Source organism: Aythya ferina, assembly GCF_964211825.1.
Source record: "Aythya ferina genome assembly, chromosome: 13".
NCBI classification, from domain to species: domain Eukaryota; kingdom Metazoa; phylum Chordata; class Aves; order Anseriformes; family Anatidae; genus Aythya; species Aythya ferina.
The window spans coordinates 13,220,749-13,240,054 of NC_140311.1; the positions used below are offsets into that span (position 1 = coordinate 13,220,749).

The 19,306-nt window shown below is 38.1% G+C and overlaps 1 protein-coding gene across 3 annotated transcripts in view; it reads left to right on the plus strand.

Annotated features, from left to right (window-relative positions):
• The window catches only part of MTMR1 (myotubularin related protein 1), a 38,275-nt gene extending 21,233 nt beyond the window's left edge, over positions 1–17,042 (plus strand). For all 3 annotated transcript variants that reach the window (XM_084534737.1, XM_084534738.1, XM_084534739.1), the window contains 3 exons: positions 3,093–3,206; positions 4,628–4,804; positions 15,733–17,042. In XM_084534737.1, coding sequence (XP_084390863.1) covers positions 3,093–3,206; positions 4,628–4,804; positions 15,733–15,897 — 456 coding nt within the window. In that variant the 3' untranslated portion in view covers positions 15,898–17,042. The remainder of the gene's footprint in view (positions 1–3,092; positions 3,207–4,627; positions 4,805–15,732) is intronic.
• Positions 17,043–19,306: the final 2,264 nt, after the last annotated feature.

The window sequence follows — 19,306 nt, forward strand, 5'->3', positions numbered from 1 at the left end:
ATGATGAAGTGATTTCCCTTCTCTGTTTATAAATTCTGATGATTTTGAGCAGCAGATGTCAAATTGGAACGGCCACATGTGATCTGATGAAATACTAAAGCCCTGTTAAAAATCAAACAAAACTGCAAAATTTGCATGTAGTATTGCAGTTCAAGCATTATCTTTCTACCTCTATTGCACAGTACCCACAGAGGAGGAAGGTATGTTGGTAAAAAGCTGCATTGTGTTTATTACCAGATGTCAGCGGTTGCCAGAGATGCATTCTGGATTAATTTCTGTAATGTACTTTGTTATGATATCCTGCTCAGTTAACGTAATTCAGTCCAATTCCACAGTCATAAGGACTATTCCGCAGAGTGTTTCAACTTTAAATGTTACTATAGTACACAATGAGTTTATCAATTATAAAATGAAAAAGCAAGTTTATTTTGCATGCTTCTGAATCAGATGCTGCTTGGCATCATCAGACTTCTTAAACAAGAGAATTCTTCTTTTAAGTACCTCCTTGGAAAAGAAAAAAACAACATCAACAACAAAAAACGCAACTGCAGAAGCATCAAGTAGGAGTTTTTAATGACCCATGTGTTCTCTCGCAATTAGTGGATTTGACAAGAAGTAAATTTTCATTTGGGGAATTTTTCCACCTGAATCTTCAAACAGACGCTAATGGGCTTGGAACTACAGAGCAAAGAATTTTTAGGTCAGTGATTTTTCAGCAGCAGTAATAGAAGCTTTACAGTCTTGATACATCAGTTCCAACAGTACAACTCTTGTATTCAAAGGCAGAGTTTCAATAAAGTGCTATCACTTATTAATAAATTAGTTGCAGTGCAACCACTGATGTCTGGAATTTTCAATATGCTTCACTGGATCGGAATAGCAGCCGTGTCGGCATCCATCTGATTAGTACGGACCCATCACAACACAGAACCCTAATGTGACAAGGCTCATTAAGTGCTTTCAGTTAAAGAGAGTCCCTTTACGAGGGGCTTTGTCCTCAAAGTTATTTCCAAATATCATTTTGATGCTTTGCAAATTAGTTTTGTTTTATGTATCTGATTGCTGCTTTGAGCTGGGTCCAGGAGATTGAGATCTGTGAGGTACCAAATTTTCTCCTAACAAGCTCTGGCAGACCTGCTTATCAGATTCATGTTTGTTTGTTTGTTTGTTTGTTTGTTTTTTAATCATATATACGTTGTTAAGATTGTCGTAATTAAGTTCTGGCATGATTTACTAAGAGAAGGGAGTGCTGCTAGTGATAACTTTTGAGCATGTCTGAAAAAAAGAATTTGATAATATCAAGTTCCTCTATGTCTTATAAAAACAAATGGCTAGGTGGTTGAGAACAAACTTGATTTGTGAGAGAAGCCCCAGTGTGAGCCCTGCACACTATTGAATGGTGCCTAATCCATAGCAGGGTCAACAGGAAGGCTCCATTCTTTCTGTGAGCCATGATGTCAATAGCTTGCTTACGCAAAATTTTCAGTTGAAAGTTGGTGTATCCTGGCTTGAGAAGCCTTGGAAGGAGAATGTTTTTGCAATGTTTGACTTAAATCAGTCTTCTTTTAAAAGAGCATTGCTTCAAACTTAGATCTTTCTGCTTTTAATACAAGCACAATCATTGCGTGTTATTCAACTTACTTTCAACATGCTTGAACATTTGCCCTTCATAAATCACAGATGACACTGAGGGGGAATTCCTGGATCAGCTAGTTCATCCAGTCCCAACTGCTGGGTTATTCCTCCTAGGTATACTTGTCTTCTTTTGTCATTTTTGTGTTTAAATTAGCTCTTGAATCACTCGTGCCAAGGTGTTCAGTGTTCTTCAGTGGCACAAGGCAGAACCCAATTTTCTGCTTCACATCTGAAACATTGACTGGAGAGTTCTGCATATGGAATGAAACTCTTCATTATGAATCTACAACACTGCATTTTAGACTTCTGCAATCACTTACGCCTTCAGTGGGAATGAAAAAAAAAATGGTTTCGTTTGTCCTAAAAACATCTCTTCAAAAAACACTGTCTCATGATAAATTACAGAAACGCTACTTTTAAAATTTTCATTTAGTCTTCTTAAAATGATTTTCTGTTAAGTGTTTATCATCCCATATCTGTGTTTGAGGCCCCGTCACTCTGAATACAAAGTTATTTTACCACACGAAGCAGTTGGCATATGTAGTCTTACCATAGAATATGATTGAAGAAGGACTTTTCCACCTGAAGAGGTAGAAGCCCATACTCTTCGTATTAATTCCTTCCTTTACGACTTTTGAAGTTCTGCATATTTAATACACATCTTAAATATTTTGTCTGTTTTCAAATTTTCCATTTTTTTTCTAGAATATGTCAGGTAACCTCTACTTGTGAATAAAATAGCTAACAGCGATCAGTGAAATAACAGAAATAACAGTTCTTACATACAGGATTTACTTTCTAATAGAGAAAGAAGAGGGATTAAAGGATTATTGTACATAGCTGATGGTAAACTCAAGAGGTGAAATTGAGAAAAATAACTTACTTGGGTAAAAAGTGAAATAAAGGTTTTAAATATGTTGGGTGTATTTTATGTTGTATTTATTGTTGTATTTATTATCCAATTCATCACATGTTAGAATAGGAAATTAAGCTCTTAAATATCTGTTGTTTTTGTTTGTTTGTTTTTTCTTTCAAAATGATTTCTTGGTGTGTAAGAAAAGACATAAAGCTTATGTTGAAGACAGTTTGGGGTGTGTTAGAACCAAATGTTGTTAGATAGGGCTCCTTACAACGAATTGCTTTTAGTCACCATTTTCATATTAGCTAACATTTTTATGCTTATATACTAGTGTACTTGCACAATGAATGTAAGGTTCATCTCCAAGGGGTATATATAGAGAGAAATATGTAGAAGTATTATAAAGAAGTATGTAGGTGAAATGTTTTATTGCAGTGGGAGTTACAGATATTGCTGAGTCTTCCTGAAAATAATCACTAAAAGAGGAAAAAAAAAATCTCATCTGAATCTTTTGGTTATTTCTTACATGTGAGTTTCTTCCTTACTACATTGCTTAAAATGTAGTTTAAAGTAATTTAACCATTTATTTTAATTTCAGTTTCCTGCAGCCTTTGAATTCAATGAGTTATTTTTGATCACCATTCTGGATCATCTTTATAGTTGTCTCTTTGGGACTTTCTTATGCAACTGTGAAAAAGAGAGATTAAAAGAGGTAAATAACTTCTGTAATATGCATTCTTAATTTGTTGATTTTTACATGAAAATGCTTAAGATACATGACCTAAAAACACTTCAGCTGTATTTTTTGATAAATTTGCCATATAGTCTTCAAATGAACATTAGATTTCATGGTACGAGAATGTTCTACCTCTGAGGTGCTACTAATTTTTCTTCAATTATCATCTGTTGTGGGTTTTGTGGGTTTTAGAAAATTAACTTTCAGATATTTCTGGCCAACATACACAATTTTAAGTAAACGTTATCAAGTGATACTAACATTTCTTCAACTGTTTCCAGAGCAACTCCTATGCGTATCTTTGCAGGTCACTTTAGGACATAATTTGATTGACCCTGTGGTTGAAGACCAGGGAAATTTAAAACGCCTAAATGAATGAAGCTAGGGCTCCATGAAACACTTTGAGTTTGGAAAAAAATGATTATAAAACAAAAAAGTTTGTTAGTTTCCCAATTATACTTTTGCTTACTTTGGGCTTTGTTGTTTACAATACTTGCTCTAACACAAACATGAAGTAACTATTCCTTGGCAGATTTAGCTTTGTTATTTTTCTAGTTTGTCTCACTGCTTCTGTAGGGAAAAAGTTGCATGCAAATACCACAAGATGGAGCTGAATAACACATTCTCAGCAAATACAGGGTTTCCAAACAGCTTTTTTTCATAAATGAGTAGTCATATGCAGTTCTCAATAAAGAAATGCAATTTAAGACACAGCGGTAGTAGAAACACAGGCTTTACAACACTGAAGGAGTGTAAAATTGCAAGATGAATCTGATTTAAGTTCAGATTTAGAAACTTTGATCTGACAATGTTTATGCTGATTACATTTAGAATAATACAACTTTCTGAAGTGCAAGTAAAGCTAAAATAGGCATCTTAAAGCATAATATCAATAGATAGGAGCAAATAGTGCTAGTAGGAGAACAGAATAATTATTTTCCACAAATGCTGTTTTGGATCTTTCAAACTACATGTTCTCTTCAATGATTTTCTTTTCAAGGCTAATTTAATTTTAAATCTTTTTGAATTGGTCAGTGTGTAACCATAGGCTTAAGGAGCCGTAGACATTGCTGTAAATTATGACCAGCGTAGCTTTCTTTTGCTCAGCTAGGCCTTGGTGTCTTTGAAAATAATATGCATGAATCTCCTTTCTCAGTTAGCCTTGGAAGGGAACAAGAGTTAAAAGTTTTGACAAAGTTTTAAGGCTACTTAATGATCAGCTACTGGAAGTGTTTTCAGAGTGCAGTTTTGCAGTAGATAAGGTAATTTTCATGTTACTGACTTATAGATATTAACCTCACGTTTTAAGATTTTGCACTCTATACAATCTATCTATATTTTTATAATCTATCTGTATTTTTGCAATCTATATAATCTCTATTTTTTTTTTAAATCAGGAGCTAAGCACAAAGACTGTATCGCTGTGGTCCTATATAAACAGTCAGTTAGATGAATTCACAAATCCTTTCTACGTAAACTATGAGAACCACGTCCTGTATCCTGTTGCCAGTCTGAACCATTTGGAACTGTGGGTCAACTACTATGTCAGATGGAACCCAAGAATGAGGCCTCAGGTATGAGTTTTCACTTGACTTTTATGTTCTAGTTAAAAGTACAGAGAAAAATAAAAATACTCTTTTTCATAAGGTCAAATGCAGTATTTCATTTCAAAGTACTCTTTGTCTGTTGCTGATGGGGAATAGGGTAATTTTCTAAAACAAGGTATGGGATATGTTAAAACGTGGTAAAATGCTTAATGTTCATTAAAGACACCAGTAGAATAGTGTTACCGTGTCACTTTACTGACTTGTAAAAGGTGACATTAACAAACTTTGTTATCAGAAGATTACTTTTATAACACTTCTATAATATTTTATAGCACTTTTTAATACTTTTATTGCCTTAACCTTCTCATAGAGTTTAGTATAACTTTATCTTGAATCATGTTTTGCCATTTACCAACAATGATTTAAAATACAGCAGTGGTTTGTGAAGGACTTGGACTACACGCCAACTCATTTGTAGATGCTTACTGTCTTACTGATGCTTGTTTTCAATTGACCTTTCTGTTTTCAAGTTGGCATACTAAAGATGAAACAGTCCCTATACATGCTCCTTGATTCATCCCGTATTTGCTCTGATAAGTAATGTCTGCTATTCAGATAAATCTCTGAATCTCATCAAACGAATGCTCTGTATGCTCTGTGAATTCTGAAGAAAGAACAATCAGTTTGTTTCGTAACCATAATATATCTGAGGGTGCTATGCTGTCTCTTTATTAAGGTAACATTTCAAGGTATCCCCAAGCGTATTATGATAAATTACCTACGTTGAGTGACTGTTTGAAAGCTGCTTTCATCTGCTGGCAGTTAGCATGAGATGTGAGTTTCAAATTTATTAGACACCCACAAGTCACAGGCTGTTTTAAAAGATGTGTTCCTAAGTAAGTTTCAAGGACAGAACACTGGTAGAAATCCAGGCATCTGAAAAATACCTTTTAAGATACAGTAGTGTCGATTGCTTGCTTTCTCACTGAAACGTTTCCCTCACTTGTTCTATTTTGGTTGCTGTAGTCCTATAAATGTTAGGTATCTGTTTCTAGCACACATTAAAACTTGAAATAAGGCGTATTTTAATCTTCATGGTTTTAACGTAAAATTGCTTTTTAAGAACATGTCATCTTTCCTTAGCCTGCTTGCTGGAAAACATTTGTATGGTTTATGCGCAATTTGGTATAATTGACCTGCAGCAATGTCAGGTTATCACTTGTATTTAACTGGGATCTATAGTGGGCAGACTTTGAAAACATACGTGAAAGTCAGTCCCTGTCCAAACAAAATGAGTGAAGAGGTGGGAAGAATTGGCATAATGAGAAAATACAAGAACTGTTTGGCCACCAAGTTACACTTTCTGTTGGAGGCGCTGTAAAGAAAAGATTACATATGTTGGTACATCACTTCTGTGTTTTAGGCTCGACCAGTATTTTTGATGGTATTTATTATATCAGGAGCCCCATGTTAGGATTACAGCTATATTGCAATAGATCCCATGCAATTAGGTGACACGCAGCCTCCTTCCAGAGGGTTCAAAGCACAATGTCTTGATAAGTAACAGTGAGAAAAACCATAGGTTAAATGTGGATATCTCTTGCAGGTTCCGTTTTTGCTAAGCTGTGCTTCAACAAGGTCACTCTAAGTCTTAAGTGAAATAAAACACTCCTTGGTTTCAGTTTGGAGGTATTACATCATTATTGACTTCTTGTCCCAAGAAAATCAGATAGATTTTAGTCCTATCATATTTAAATTCATTGACTGGGAACAGGGATTTTTTTCAGATTTGCCCTTTCCTGGGGTTGCAGAAATGTGTATTTCTATGTGACCTGTGGAAGATAAGCTCTTTCATTCTTCTGTACAGAGGTGTGTGCTCTCTGGGTACCTGCTGCTGTATTTACAGATGAGTCTACTAGCCTGGAATAGATAAGATAGTACAATGTGCTTGATTTTTTTTCAGATGATGCCATTTATTTCTCTTTCCTTTCCTATGTAGTTTTTCAGACCTCTTCTTTACAGTGGTCTGAGAAGTTCTGGCTGCAAGATGTCAGTTAGTTATCTGCCTGGGCAACTCTGGAGGGTGGGGGGAACACAACAAATGATGTTTCCAAATGGCTTCTGCAGGGGCAGTATTTTCAAACTAGTACACACTTTACAATCTGTATATGCAGAGCGTGAGTAAAAACTCTGGTCCTTTCAATTCAAGCTGTGGCTTGCTCTGTGCGACAGAAGGACCAGGATGTATTTTAGTTGATAAATTTGCATTGTCCATTAGGGTACGTGTAGTTGTTTTTATAGCTACCCTTGGAGTACAGGGCTTAATCTTTTATTTTTTTATTTTTAATTTTTCTATACCTGCAATTTTTTCTCCAAGCTCTGCTCTGGAAATTCGGACTCTGTGCTAGAGAGAGTGTTGTAGGAATCCTTAGGACTTTTCAAACTCATTCTTTTTGTGTGTGTGAAGACTTTGATCCAGAACTTAAGATTAGCACTGTCAACAACAAATGAATTCAGTTCAAGCAGTGGGTTAGGATTGTCTGCTCCAGGCAGTCTTCAGAGATTCCACAAGCAGCCAGGGATAGTCTGTTCAGAGGTTAATAGCTGGCTTAAAAAAAAAAAAAAAAAGGAAAACAAAAAGCAGGCATAAATAGCTGTTTGTACAGTGCATGCAGAAATTATCTGGAAAGCATATAAATAGGGTACCATGATTGCTGCCTTTTTTTCTGCTGTGTAGAAATTGCAGAAGAATCTGATGCATTGAACAGTTAAGTGATCAGATCTCAGCTAAACTTCAGTGTCAGTAAACAAAAAAATTGCTTATTTAAAAGGACAAATAAGATGCTAAGTGGTACTGGAAAAAGAGTTGAGATTCAAATGGAAAATACAATTACTGAGATGCTTTGTGTTGCCATGTACTGGGTATAACTTGCTGTCTGGCACATGGGGTGTCCATAACCATTATACCTGCCTTCCGTCAAGTTACCCAGCATTTTCTTCTCTGATGTTGACATTGGTTGTAATATTTTTAAGGTTTGCACATTTGATTTATCATCGTTTTGTGGCAGGAAGAGGCCATCATATGGCTCTGGAAATGCTTGGCATTGCTGGTCCACAATCCGTGGTTTTGAGTCCATCCTTTTTGCATGAAAGAATGAAGCAGGAGATGTCGGGAGAAGGAACCTTGTGGGTTAGGTACTTGAGTATTGCCCTGGATAGCTAGCTTTCATCCTGCATTCACTGCAGAGTTTCTTGTGAGGCAAGGCAAGTTTCTTACAGTACCCAACTGGTTCTCTCTGTGTGTCTGAGTCGGGATTTCCAGAGCATGACTTAATGCAGGTAACAAACATTGGCAGATAAACTGCTCTGTATTTGATTGATGTGGGTTAAAATACAGACTAACTCCTTATCCTGTGTTGTGAACGGATCTGTAGTTATTTGAAGGAAAAGAAAAGGTTGTTATCCTGTAATGAGCACTGTGTCGGAACATGTACAGAAAAGGAGAAACTAATACTGTACAAGTAATATTAATTTTTGGCTGTTCCTAACATATTTTGAAGAGCAAGCCCTCAAAACATTGTTCTAATCTATCAGATGTCAAAAGCTAAATGGACTGTAGGTTTTAACAAGTAATGGCATTAGTCTGTACCATGTAGAGTTTCCTGAGCCTGTAAATCTATACAGTTGTTTGCAAAATCTGTGTTCCAGTTCCCACATGGTAGGATTTATAATTTTTCTTTGCTAGGTATTGCTTTTCCAGAAGGCCTGGAGGTTTTGGTTGCTTTCCCAGGAGCATACCTTTACAATAAGTGTGGAAGTATTGATTATTATAGAAAACTGCTGCTTTCATCATTTGAGATTGACTTTTTCTATGAGTATACTGTTAACTAGGTTTTAAAAGCAAGCCTGTCAGACTTTCAGCTCTTCGTGAAGAGGAACAAAAAGCTTGAGTGAAAGATACTGTTGTTTTTGCAATGCACAGAGTAGGTTTTTGGAAAAACTGACAGTCTTAAGTCAAGTGATGAATTCAAAATCACCATTTTTCTTTGCAGCCTTTCTTCCATGTTGCTAAAATAGATAACGTATACTCACTGAACAAGACAAAATGCATTCACTGTTGAACAATTTTCATGTGAATGGCTGTCCTTGAGCTAATACAGTAATACACAGTAGATATCCATCCAATTAAGACTTGGCGGTACTATAAGTGAGTAGCTATTATAATTTCTTTTATAACTATCCTTGTGTTGACAAATTTTGCTATCCACAAGCACTTCAGGATCCTGAAGGATTACTTGGGAATGAAAGCCTGAAAATCAATACTGAAAGTGAACTGTAGTAATTCAAAGAAAAGGAAGGTTTGAAATTTTTTGGAAATGAAGCTGTCTTATGTCTAGGTGGTTTTTATATGTGTTATAGTATGTATACCGAAACTGTAGCTTCTGTGTAAGTGTAATTATAAAAACAAACAAGAAATAATTTCTCTTTCCTTAAGTCTTCACCTGGCAGGAACAATTTATTATAGCTGTGAAGTGGCTTTTTCTGAGAGTTATGCTACACCAGGTTCTGCTTTTGATGTGCATGTGCATAATTCAATTAAAAATGGTTTCATATCAGTGGTATTTTAAGCAATAAAGGATGTTTCTTTAGTAGTGTTCTAAGTGTTTTTCAGCTTATTATAGGCAGTTGGTGCCCTGTCTTTAGGATGTAGGAGAGGTAAGCACCTGTTTTTGAATGAAACGGTACAAATCTGGCTAAGCAGGAAAATGAAAGTCCCCCCATTTTACCTGGATAACACTGCAATAAAGGATATATTGGTGGGAACCTTCAATCAGTTCTTTCTGAGCGAAGAACTCCACTTGGCTAACTCCAATTTTACAGCGTTTTGCTGTTTTTTATTGGCTTGGGTCGAGGGTGTCAAATATAGTATCAGTAGGAGTGGGAGGATCATGTCCAATCTCACGAGGGAAAGAGTGCTCATGCCAAAGAGAGGAAAGAGAGGGTAACTGGCAGTACAGGCATATATAGGGAAGGGAAGAATTGCAAGAGTAGAAGCTAGGTGTAAGTGAAGAGCTTAAGTGAGGAGCAGAGGCAGGTTCTGTGCTTAATCAAGGCTTGATACAGAAAAGTTGGACTAGAAAGTTTAGGAATGTTGAAATGGGCAAAAATGTGAATTGTCTAAAAGCAAGGGTAATCTCAGAACTTGGCTAAATAAAATCTTGATAAGTTGGTTTTAATTTTTTTATTTTAAGTTGCTTCTGAGATGGGGAGGGGAACAACAACATGCAGTCAGTCATATTTGTTTTAGCTCGAGTCAACATTAGGGTAGTAATTATAATAAATTAAAAAATCATCGACACCATAAAGTCTTCTTGAGGTGTTGCAGGTCTGGAGCAAGGATCCAGGCCCTTGTCCCCACTAGTTAGTGCTGTTGGCCAGCTCCTTCCTGTTATCCCTGCTGGGATTGTATTTATAGCTGCATCGGATATAAATGACAGTTTGGGTTTTGTTTTATCAACTTCTGTTTTTTTTTTTAGTAAGTTTTATGTCATTAGAGAAATCTGATTTTAGTTTTTATAAATAGGCAAATGACAGATTTCCCTGATGAAGTTAACACACCACAATCTGTTAAAATGTAGTATATTGATCCTGCGATCTCTGCTTTGCTTTTTACCAGAATATTTTGATGAGGAACAGAAAGGAGGCAGATCGATTTTCAGCACGTTGAGGTAGTAGCTTAACTAGCATGGGCAAAACACCCTGAAGACCTAATGAGAAGTGGCCCAGTCGATTTTCCAGTTACAGCCCACCAAAGATGTAAATGCCCTGGTGGGTTAGCTTTCATCTGTGGAGGCTCCTCTCGTGCGGCAGCAGTAGCTATTTTCTCTCACCTGGAGTACAGCAGAGAGATGATTGGGAACTGGCTCTCGTGGCCTGGTGTTGCCTAGCAGCATTACTAAGGTGATGGGCTGGGAAGCTGCTGTTACAAAGGGAGGGATGCACGCCTTTCTCAAAACCTAGCATCAACGCCACGGAGTAAAGCAGCAAAAAATGAGTGGTGGGTCTGGAGAGAGTTCTTGAGCTCCCGTCCCTAATTTGAGAGGCATGATGAGAGAGAGGAAGCAGGGCATCTGCTGTCAGGCTCCCAACAAATTCATCTCAGTCAAATCAATTAGACGATTTCCTAACAAGGCTGTAATAAAAGCTTGTCGTGGAGGCACAACTAGTGCTGTGTAAGTGGACATTTCTAGGCTGGAGGTGATAACAAGATCTCCTAATAAACGATCTTCTCCAGGCTTCTTGTTCCTCGCACAATCTGCCACCCTTTCACTTCCTTTTATTCCCCACAGTGGCAAAGTAAAGGAGAACTTCATTCAGAGCAAGCCATTACAGGTACTATTGTCAAGATTGCAGGACCCATTCCCTCTGAAGAAGGCTTTATTGGAGAGAGGAATCGCACTGAAATACAATGGTGTGAAATGGCCAAACTGTCAATAGTTAGCTGTCAAAATCTGCACAAGATGGCATGAGGAAACACTGGCAGCACCAGGTCTGCTGGGGAGTAAGTCTTTAGGAAGTGTGGACAAGAAGTAAACTTTATTATTTTCACAGGTCTTGTGACAGAATGCATCTGAAGATGCTTCATCCTCTTCTTTCTCCCTCCAAGACAGCAGGAAGCTGCATGATAGCAGTTCTATTTGATTCTCCCAACAGTTTCATTTATAAAAAACATACATGGGACTTGAGATTGAGGCTTTGTTCCCCCACTTTTTTTTTTCTCTCTAGCACCATTATCTATGTTTTCATTCTTTTACATTTGAATTTGCTGTTTTGCTCAAGGAAAGGGAATTACAGCAGCAGAATTTAAGATACCTGGGAGAAAATGCAGCTCCTCATGCCATGTGGCTTTTCAGTTCTTTTATAAAAATGACGTCTATAATTTCTTTATATTATTCAGCTGCCTGTATCACCTTTTTCTTACCCAAAGCATGTGTCATTCTAACACGGACCTTTATCACTAATGAGTACATTGTCAGTTGTTTCAAAATGCTCTGAAAGCATGAAAGATTTCTCTAGAGTGAATTTGACACATTATTACAGGACATTAAAATATGTATCTGAAGTTCATGGTATGAAACGTTATCATTTTATACTATTGTGCATCCACGTGGTACCGTATGTGTGCACGTGATGCTGTGTTAAATGCAAAGCAACAATGAGTGTTTTCCTGAAAAAGACATTAGAAAATCACGTGTGTTTACACTGCCATTTGAAATGGCACAATGATACTTACGGAGACCTGTTTTGCAGTGTTTGCATCCAATGTTCACTTATTAAATGATGGCCAAAATGTAAAAGATTATTATTTTTTTTTTTTTCAGACCCTACTCAGTCTTGTTTACAGCTTTGGCAGCCTTTAATGATTTGTGTTGAGCCACCAAGTATGTGTGCCTGACCGAATTGTTTTGTAAAACTTTATCCAAAAACACTTAGTTTCTTAGGAGAATACATCTGACAAAAATGTTTTCCCCTATGAAAATACTGGTGTTTCAGGTTTCTGTTGGGGTGAAGGGCTGTTTTTCTGTCAATATTGCATCTCTAGGGCATACATGAGATCTTAGGAAGAGAAATTATCTTTCAGAATTGTGCCTGGTCGTATCCTGGAAAAAAATTAATCCAATTTGGAGGTTGGAACAATCTCAGTAAATTCTCAGGAACTGAGAGGAAATGGAGTTAGAAAGGGGGAGATGGATTTGATACAGCTGATGAGGAGAGAATGGTGACTAACGGGGAATAGGAGCGAGGAGTGGATAATGCTCAGCATGATGGAGCTCTCTGCTTTCTGTTCTGCTCCCGGAATATAATCTGAGAAAATAGTTCATTTACTGAGTTTCACCCAGCCTGTACTAAGAGTCTAATTGGAACTGCAGAGTTAAGCACTTGAAAACTAGGAAGTGACAGCACTCAGCTTGTCTCCTGGTATAGTGGCTGCATATTCTGATGTCGTAACGATACGTTATGTTGTGCACAGCCCACCTTGCTCGTTTTCTGGATGTCTTTCTTTGAGGTGATCTAGACAGGATCGTGAAGGATGCTGTTGTGCGTGGAATCAAAACCTCACGTGCACTGTTCGGAAGCAGCTGAAGGGGGCATTTACCGGTGTCCTGCTTGATACCCGGGAGGCTGAATGGCAGAATTCCTGAATTCTCTGTTAAACCAGCCTGAGAGCCAAGGGGTCCAGATTAGGAGGTGCTCATTCCACATCCTTGGCTGTGAAAGTGGAGTGTTAATGCTTCCCTGCCTCACTGGGGTGCTGGAGAAATAAATTGGTTTCTCGACATGAGATGAAAGTACAGAAAAGTCCGTGAGGAAAACTGAGCATTTTTATTTCAGAGGAATAAAAAAAGGATGGGGTCAGGCACTGCAAAGAAAACTGAATGCTAAAAAACTGCTCACTAATTGAGTAGCATCAAACTGTGCACTGAATAAATCAGGAATACAAGGGAGGAACTAATGTTTTAATGTTTATTTAACCAACAATTTTATCCAGATGTACAGGAAGGCTGAATTAAGTGTGGAGAAGTAATCTTCATTCTGACACTTTCTAATTTTTGGAGTGCATAACTTTGCAGCCTTCGTGTTGAAGAGTTTTTTCCATGCCTTGAATATACATTGCTTTTTAAAATGTCATTAATGTTATTTAGAGCATTTATTTTAAGATGTTCCTGATCCTTGAGATGGAAGCATGGGGAGAACAGCATCTACATCCAAGTTTGAACATGTGGATTCTGGAATTGGGTTCAGGGGAATGCAGAAGAAGGATGGAGAAGTGCAGCCGGGCTCCCCTAAGCGCTTTACACAGCGTGCCAAGTCCTGCAGTGGCGTTTGTGCTGCGTAGCCTGAACAGATTTGTACTGGGTTCCCCAAAAACCAGGTGGGAATCGGGCACAGCACAGAGGAACACACCAGCTAACACCTGTGTGAGAGGTGTCTAGGAGAAATAGGCCTGGTGAGCCGAATGGTGATTAAGCTGTGCAGAACTCAGGTGTACAAATCTCCCGTGACCCAGGGCTGGCGTGACTAATGACAGCAGTGGTAAATCATTCTGTCACCGACCCGAGTGTTTCAGAAAGATGTCTTCATAAAGCAGAACTCTGACGTGGGAGTGGAGGAAGAAGGGATCTTGTACTTGAAGGAAAGAAAAAAAAATATATAGGGGGGAGAGTGCTAAGTCCAGAAAGCCTTGGGCTCCACCAAAATCTGAATTGCCCAGCGTGTGTCATCAGTGTCTTGAGAAACTTCAAACGCTTAACAACCACCTCAGAAAAAAAAAAGAGTTGGCTTTCTGTAGGTGTGCTTTGTGTTGGTTAGTGGAGGAGGCTGCTCTCTTCAGACTCATGGCCTCGCTTGCTGAAGTGTTTGTGCAGTGGGTGTGGGAGAAGATTGCAAGGAGGGATTCATTCCATAGCGAAGGCAGGACTGCAGGGCCATCGGAAGCTTGCTTGGTGGTGTGCACCGATTGCTCTGCTGAAAACTCCAAAAGTTATGCTTTAAAAATTGCTCTAGATGGCATGCTGAGTGAATTGATCGCTCCCAAGGTACTGGTAGCAGCACTTCGTGAATATGCCGAAGTTTTGGTTTGTGGGCTAAGCCACAAAACAAGAAAAAAAATAATTCAGTGAAAAATATGTTGCACTTGCCTTTAAACAGTCTGTTTGGTACTATTTTATCCTCTCGAGTTACAATTCAGTTAGAAATGAATTCAGTTAGAAATGTGTTTTTCCTATTTCAGAAACGCAAGTGTTAGAGTTTGAAAATGTCAAGATCAAATGCATGTTGTTTGTGTTTGTGTTTTATTTTTTTTAATTTCTTTAAAAAGTCAGGATTGGCAAAATCTTAAATTGTGCTTCAGCTGTGTGTTGACAGCAAGGAGAGAAACCCTTTCTGGTTTTTGAGATCATCTTCACCTAGCACCACGTGAGAATTTCAGGCTCAGGTGTGCATCCCAGCCCCACAAATAGTTCTGAGCAGTAGGCAGTGATCCTGGTGAACACAGTTCCCTGGAGCCTGGCATTCCAGAAGCCCAGGGTATAATTTCCTTATTATGTCTAGCAAGCTCTGGGTTTCCCAGTGCTGCATTTCCCTGTGATTGTCTTGACAGCCCAAATAAATTCTTTTCCCATCTTGCGCTTTCCAAAAGCTGTAAGCAATTCAGCGTTTATAGAGAATGAAATAAATTAAAAGCAATTGACAGCCAAACTTTTTTGGGCTTTCTGTGGCATTTGGAGGAAGGGGAGGTCTCTCTCTGCTTGTCTGAGAAAACAGATCCAGCTGCAAAAGCAACGTAACTTGGGTCTTCCTTTGTCTGTGATATATTTGAGTGTTCCAGGAGAATGTGAAGTCTGTCTAGAACTTCAATGCAGACCCATGGCCAAAGTCAGCAGCAGAGGCAGCAACCTGTATGAGACACTTCTACAAAAGGTTTATCAGCGTGTGGCTCCAGGAGATGCAGTTTGACTGGCTTGCCTGGTGCACTTCTCTCACTGCTGTGCTGGAAGGGGTCAGATTCTTGGAAAGGCGCCTGGCTGGATGAGTAACAAGATGTTCCATATGCAGCCAGCTTTGTGAACTCTGCTCTCTTTGCATAACAAGTTCTGTCCCAGCAGGCAGAGGAAATAGTTCTCAGGGAAGTACATTTATTGGAGTGTGTGCTATCCCAACAGCTCGGTTTGCAAACGGTCTTTTGAGTTGGCCTCCTGCCAACTGTGTTGTTAGAAAGGGATGGTTCGAAATGCTTCATTTCAAATGACTAAGGAAACTCTCACTAAATACTGATAGACTGAAAATTGTAGCTGTTGGATTCATTGTCTTACTGCAGAAAGCAGGGGAAATGTTACTTGAGAAGATAACTTATTACTAGAGTCAACGTAAACCTTTTCTTTCTTCACCTGCAGGTTCCAATCCATCAGAATCTCAAAGAGCTCCTTGCCATCCGGTCTGAGCTCCAGAAGAAGGTTGAAGATCTGCAGCGGGAAGCTGCCACGCGGTCCATTTCTTCCTCCTCTGATAGAGGTTCGTCTCCTTCCCACTCAGCAACACCGGTACACACTTCTGTGTGATGCTTCACACGGCTTTTGTTACGCAGTTTATGTCAGGTAATACAGAGAGGAGGGGGAAATGTTTTTCCTATCACACAAGGATCGTGAGTGATTTGTAATTGCTATGATCTACATGCCTTACTGTGTCTGATATTATCAAGATGAGGCCAAAAAGAGCTTCAATAGATGTGATGTATTTTCTTGTTGGCAGTTCCCACGTGTTTTGACAACTCTAGCTAAATCACCAATTGTGAAATTAAACTTGGTTTTGAGCAACTAACAATTTAACCATCCTAAAAAGGAATCCATCTGCCAAGCAGACAGAAAAATGCCTCTCATGCTGCCGAGGGTACCATGTCTAGCTGGGAGAATCAGACAAAATGACACGTGATGCTTACACAGAACACTGAGAACATTTTTCTGAATGGGAGCTCCTTATTTCGCACAGGGTTTTTTTAGTTGGTTGTTTTTCTGTTGGTTTTGTTTTTGTTTGTTTGTTTTTTTTTTTGGCTAAAGCAATTGTGTTAAGGTAATTGATACACTTGGAAATCAATTTTAAAGTAATGTTTTCCAGTTTAAAGTAATGTTTTCCAGTGTAGTCAGTTCTGCATTTCAACTAAATATGCCATTAAAAGTGGATGAAATTAAGCTAGGTTTGTCAAAAACACCACGCTGACTTGTATGATGTAATATATTTGGTAAAGCATGTATTTTAGGTTTTTTAATGCCTTTTGTACAAGTTGAAATAAAGTCTTTTGATGGCTTAGTTTATTGTTCAGTTTCAGCCTCCTGAGTGAGGACTAAACTTAATCATGTCAAGGTCTTGTACAAAATAAGTGTTTTCTAGCAAATGGTAATATTTGGGGTTGAAATGACACCCACCTGTGTAAATTGTATAGTCTGTATAGCTCCACATTTTGTTAAGTGTTTTCTTTTGAAGTGTACACACAAAATGCGAAGCTGTGTCCTTTATATATACATGTGTATGTGATGTTAAACATATGCATACTCCCGTGGTTTTAAGCTCTACGTTCAGAAAATGGATCCTGCCTATCCAAACTCTTTCAAAGACCTTAACTTGTAATGACTTTGTCAAACAAAGTTTTTTTAAATATGAGCTTCATTGGTTTGCTTGAAATAAAGCCGGTTGGCTTTCTGTTTTTTAAGTTGCCGCTAGCATTTTTTTCTGTAGAGTGAATAATGTATCTGTGTTAGCATATAAAATATGCATTCCCACCTTTTTTATATTCACCCAAAATATTAATATTAGAGAAATCTGGTTACTCTAACATCCAAATTTTCGATAAATTTTCAGTGGGCTCCTTGGAAGACCCAGAAATGGTGCGCGCTGACAATTTTCCTTTGTTTGTTGTCCTCTCTGTGTTTCGTGAGAATCTGGCTCTTCTCCTTAAGATACTTAAGTGCTGCAGCTCTGCTTTTTAACTCGTGCTCCAAGTTCTGCTGATGGGAATTAAGCCCCGTTCTTGAGTTGGTTCTCTGTGCTGATTGTGGGTTTTGCTGTCTGTGAGTAGTCTGCACATTTGTTCTTAATATATTAAGATGTCCCTTTTCTGTTCTCTGCATTCATGTACGTAGCATTTAGTTAATGAGTAAAGCGAGCTGCTTAGCACTTTCGCAACTCCAACTGGAAAGGCAGATGTGTTGTATCCATTCTTGCAAGTTTACTGAGCAGCACAGGGTATGTCAACATCTCCTTTTTGTTACAGTAAATACACTTTATAATAGATACCGGCCTGCAGGAACAAAGTTTATGGACATTTGCAATGTGGCATCTCTTAATCAACCTCAGGCTTTTTATAAATAGACAAAAAATGTTTTGCTGTAAAAATGATTCTGCTAACTAGTATGCCAGCAGTGAATTTTACATTGCCAAAATATGTTGAGCTGGTATTTAATTAAACTCTTCCATACTTAAGATTTCCTTGACATTTTAACTGTATATTAAAGCAAAGCACTTTATCTCTCAAATGCAGCGCTAAAGAAGATCTTTTGAAGTTTTTCTCTTTATTGGTGCTAATAGTCACAACGTTTCCTCTATAATTATTGTAAAAGTGATGACTGGATTAGTTTAGGCATTGTGAGATTTTAAAAGCTTAGATTCCCAGAGCTAAAATCTGAGAATTCAGTTCCGCCGAGAAGACTACCAGTTATTTCAACTGTGCCTGCCTGTTTCTCCACAAGTTTCAACATAGCTCAGTGAGTCTTCTCTGACCGTAAGGGCTATCAGTGGGGGAGGGATCCTGCTATAAATCTGGGTAAGCACAATGGATGTTTTTGTATACACTTACCATGGTAATTTTCAAAAATAGCCTATATATGCTAGTTAAAGCATAGTTTTATTCTGAAGAAGCGATTAATACACTGTCTCTGTGTTTACTCTGCTTCCTAATATTCAGTTTTTTTTCATTTTGGTTCAACAACTACGTGTGCCATCCCTTTTTTATTTTTTAATAAGGCAACCAGTTTTGAACTGTTGGAAGAAAGAGCAGAACCTTGTTCCCCGTCTGATGTGCCATGAACAGAACTGTTAACTTCTAATCCTGGATCTTTTGCTTTGTGTTTTTTGGACTTGACTCTACCAAGCATAAAGGGAACGTGCAAAAAGACAGAAAGCAGTTAAATTTGACCTGTAGGGTTTTCTTCGTGTAGATGACATGTGAGAGGGAGAACAAACTGAATCCAGCATACCAGAATGGGCTGAAGCTGTGGTAAGCAATTGAAACATTTTTTGCTTGTGAAGTAAGTTGAGTGAATCATCAGCATCAGACACTTTGCCATCTTAGTCCAGTTTCAGAGCTTAATTACCCTTTTTCCTCCTTTGTAGATAAAGTCTTTTTTTTTCTTGTTGGTTATTTCTCAGAAAAATGGAAGAAGGCTTTTAAAGTTGGTAAACAGTCTTATCTGCCTGTTTTTGTTCCCTGCATTGGCAGCCTTCCTCTCAAGGAGCTGATGCTTTAAACAAGAAGTGTTTGATTTTTCTCTTATTTTTCAAGAAAAGCTGTACTAAGTCATAGGCAGTATTTGGTAATGCTGAGAATGGCTGGGTTTTGAAGAGCTGGAAATAAGGGATCAACAACTCCCATTCAAGTGGAGTGAGCCCCACAGCAGAGGACAAAGTAAAATGGGAAAATCAGAGTATTTCCCATTTGAGATAAACTTTCTTCTTGTGTTAAAATGCACAAAGCAATGTCCATCTGCTGAGCGATCACATCTGAACTAAGTGGATATCCTATCAGAGATCTCTTCGCTGCCAGATCATGTGCAGTCAGGAAGAGATAATTTTATTTTTACAAGAAATAAGAGTCAGAAGTAGGTAGGTTGAAGTATAAAACACATTGTTTAACTCTGATATAAAGCACTGCATCATTATATGGAGGCCAAAAACTTAACTTTGCATTGCATGGGAGAT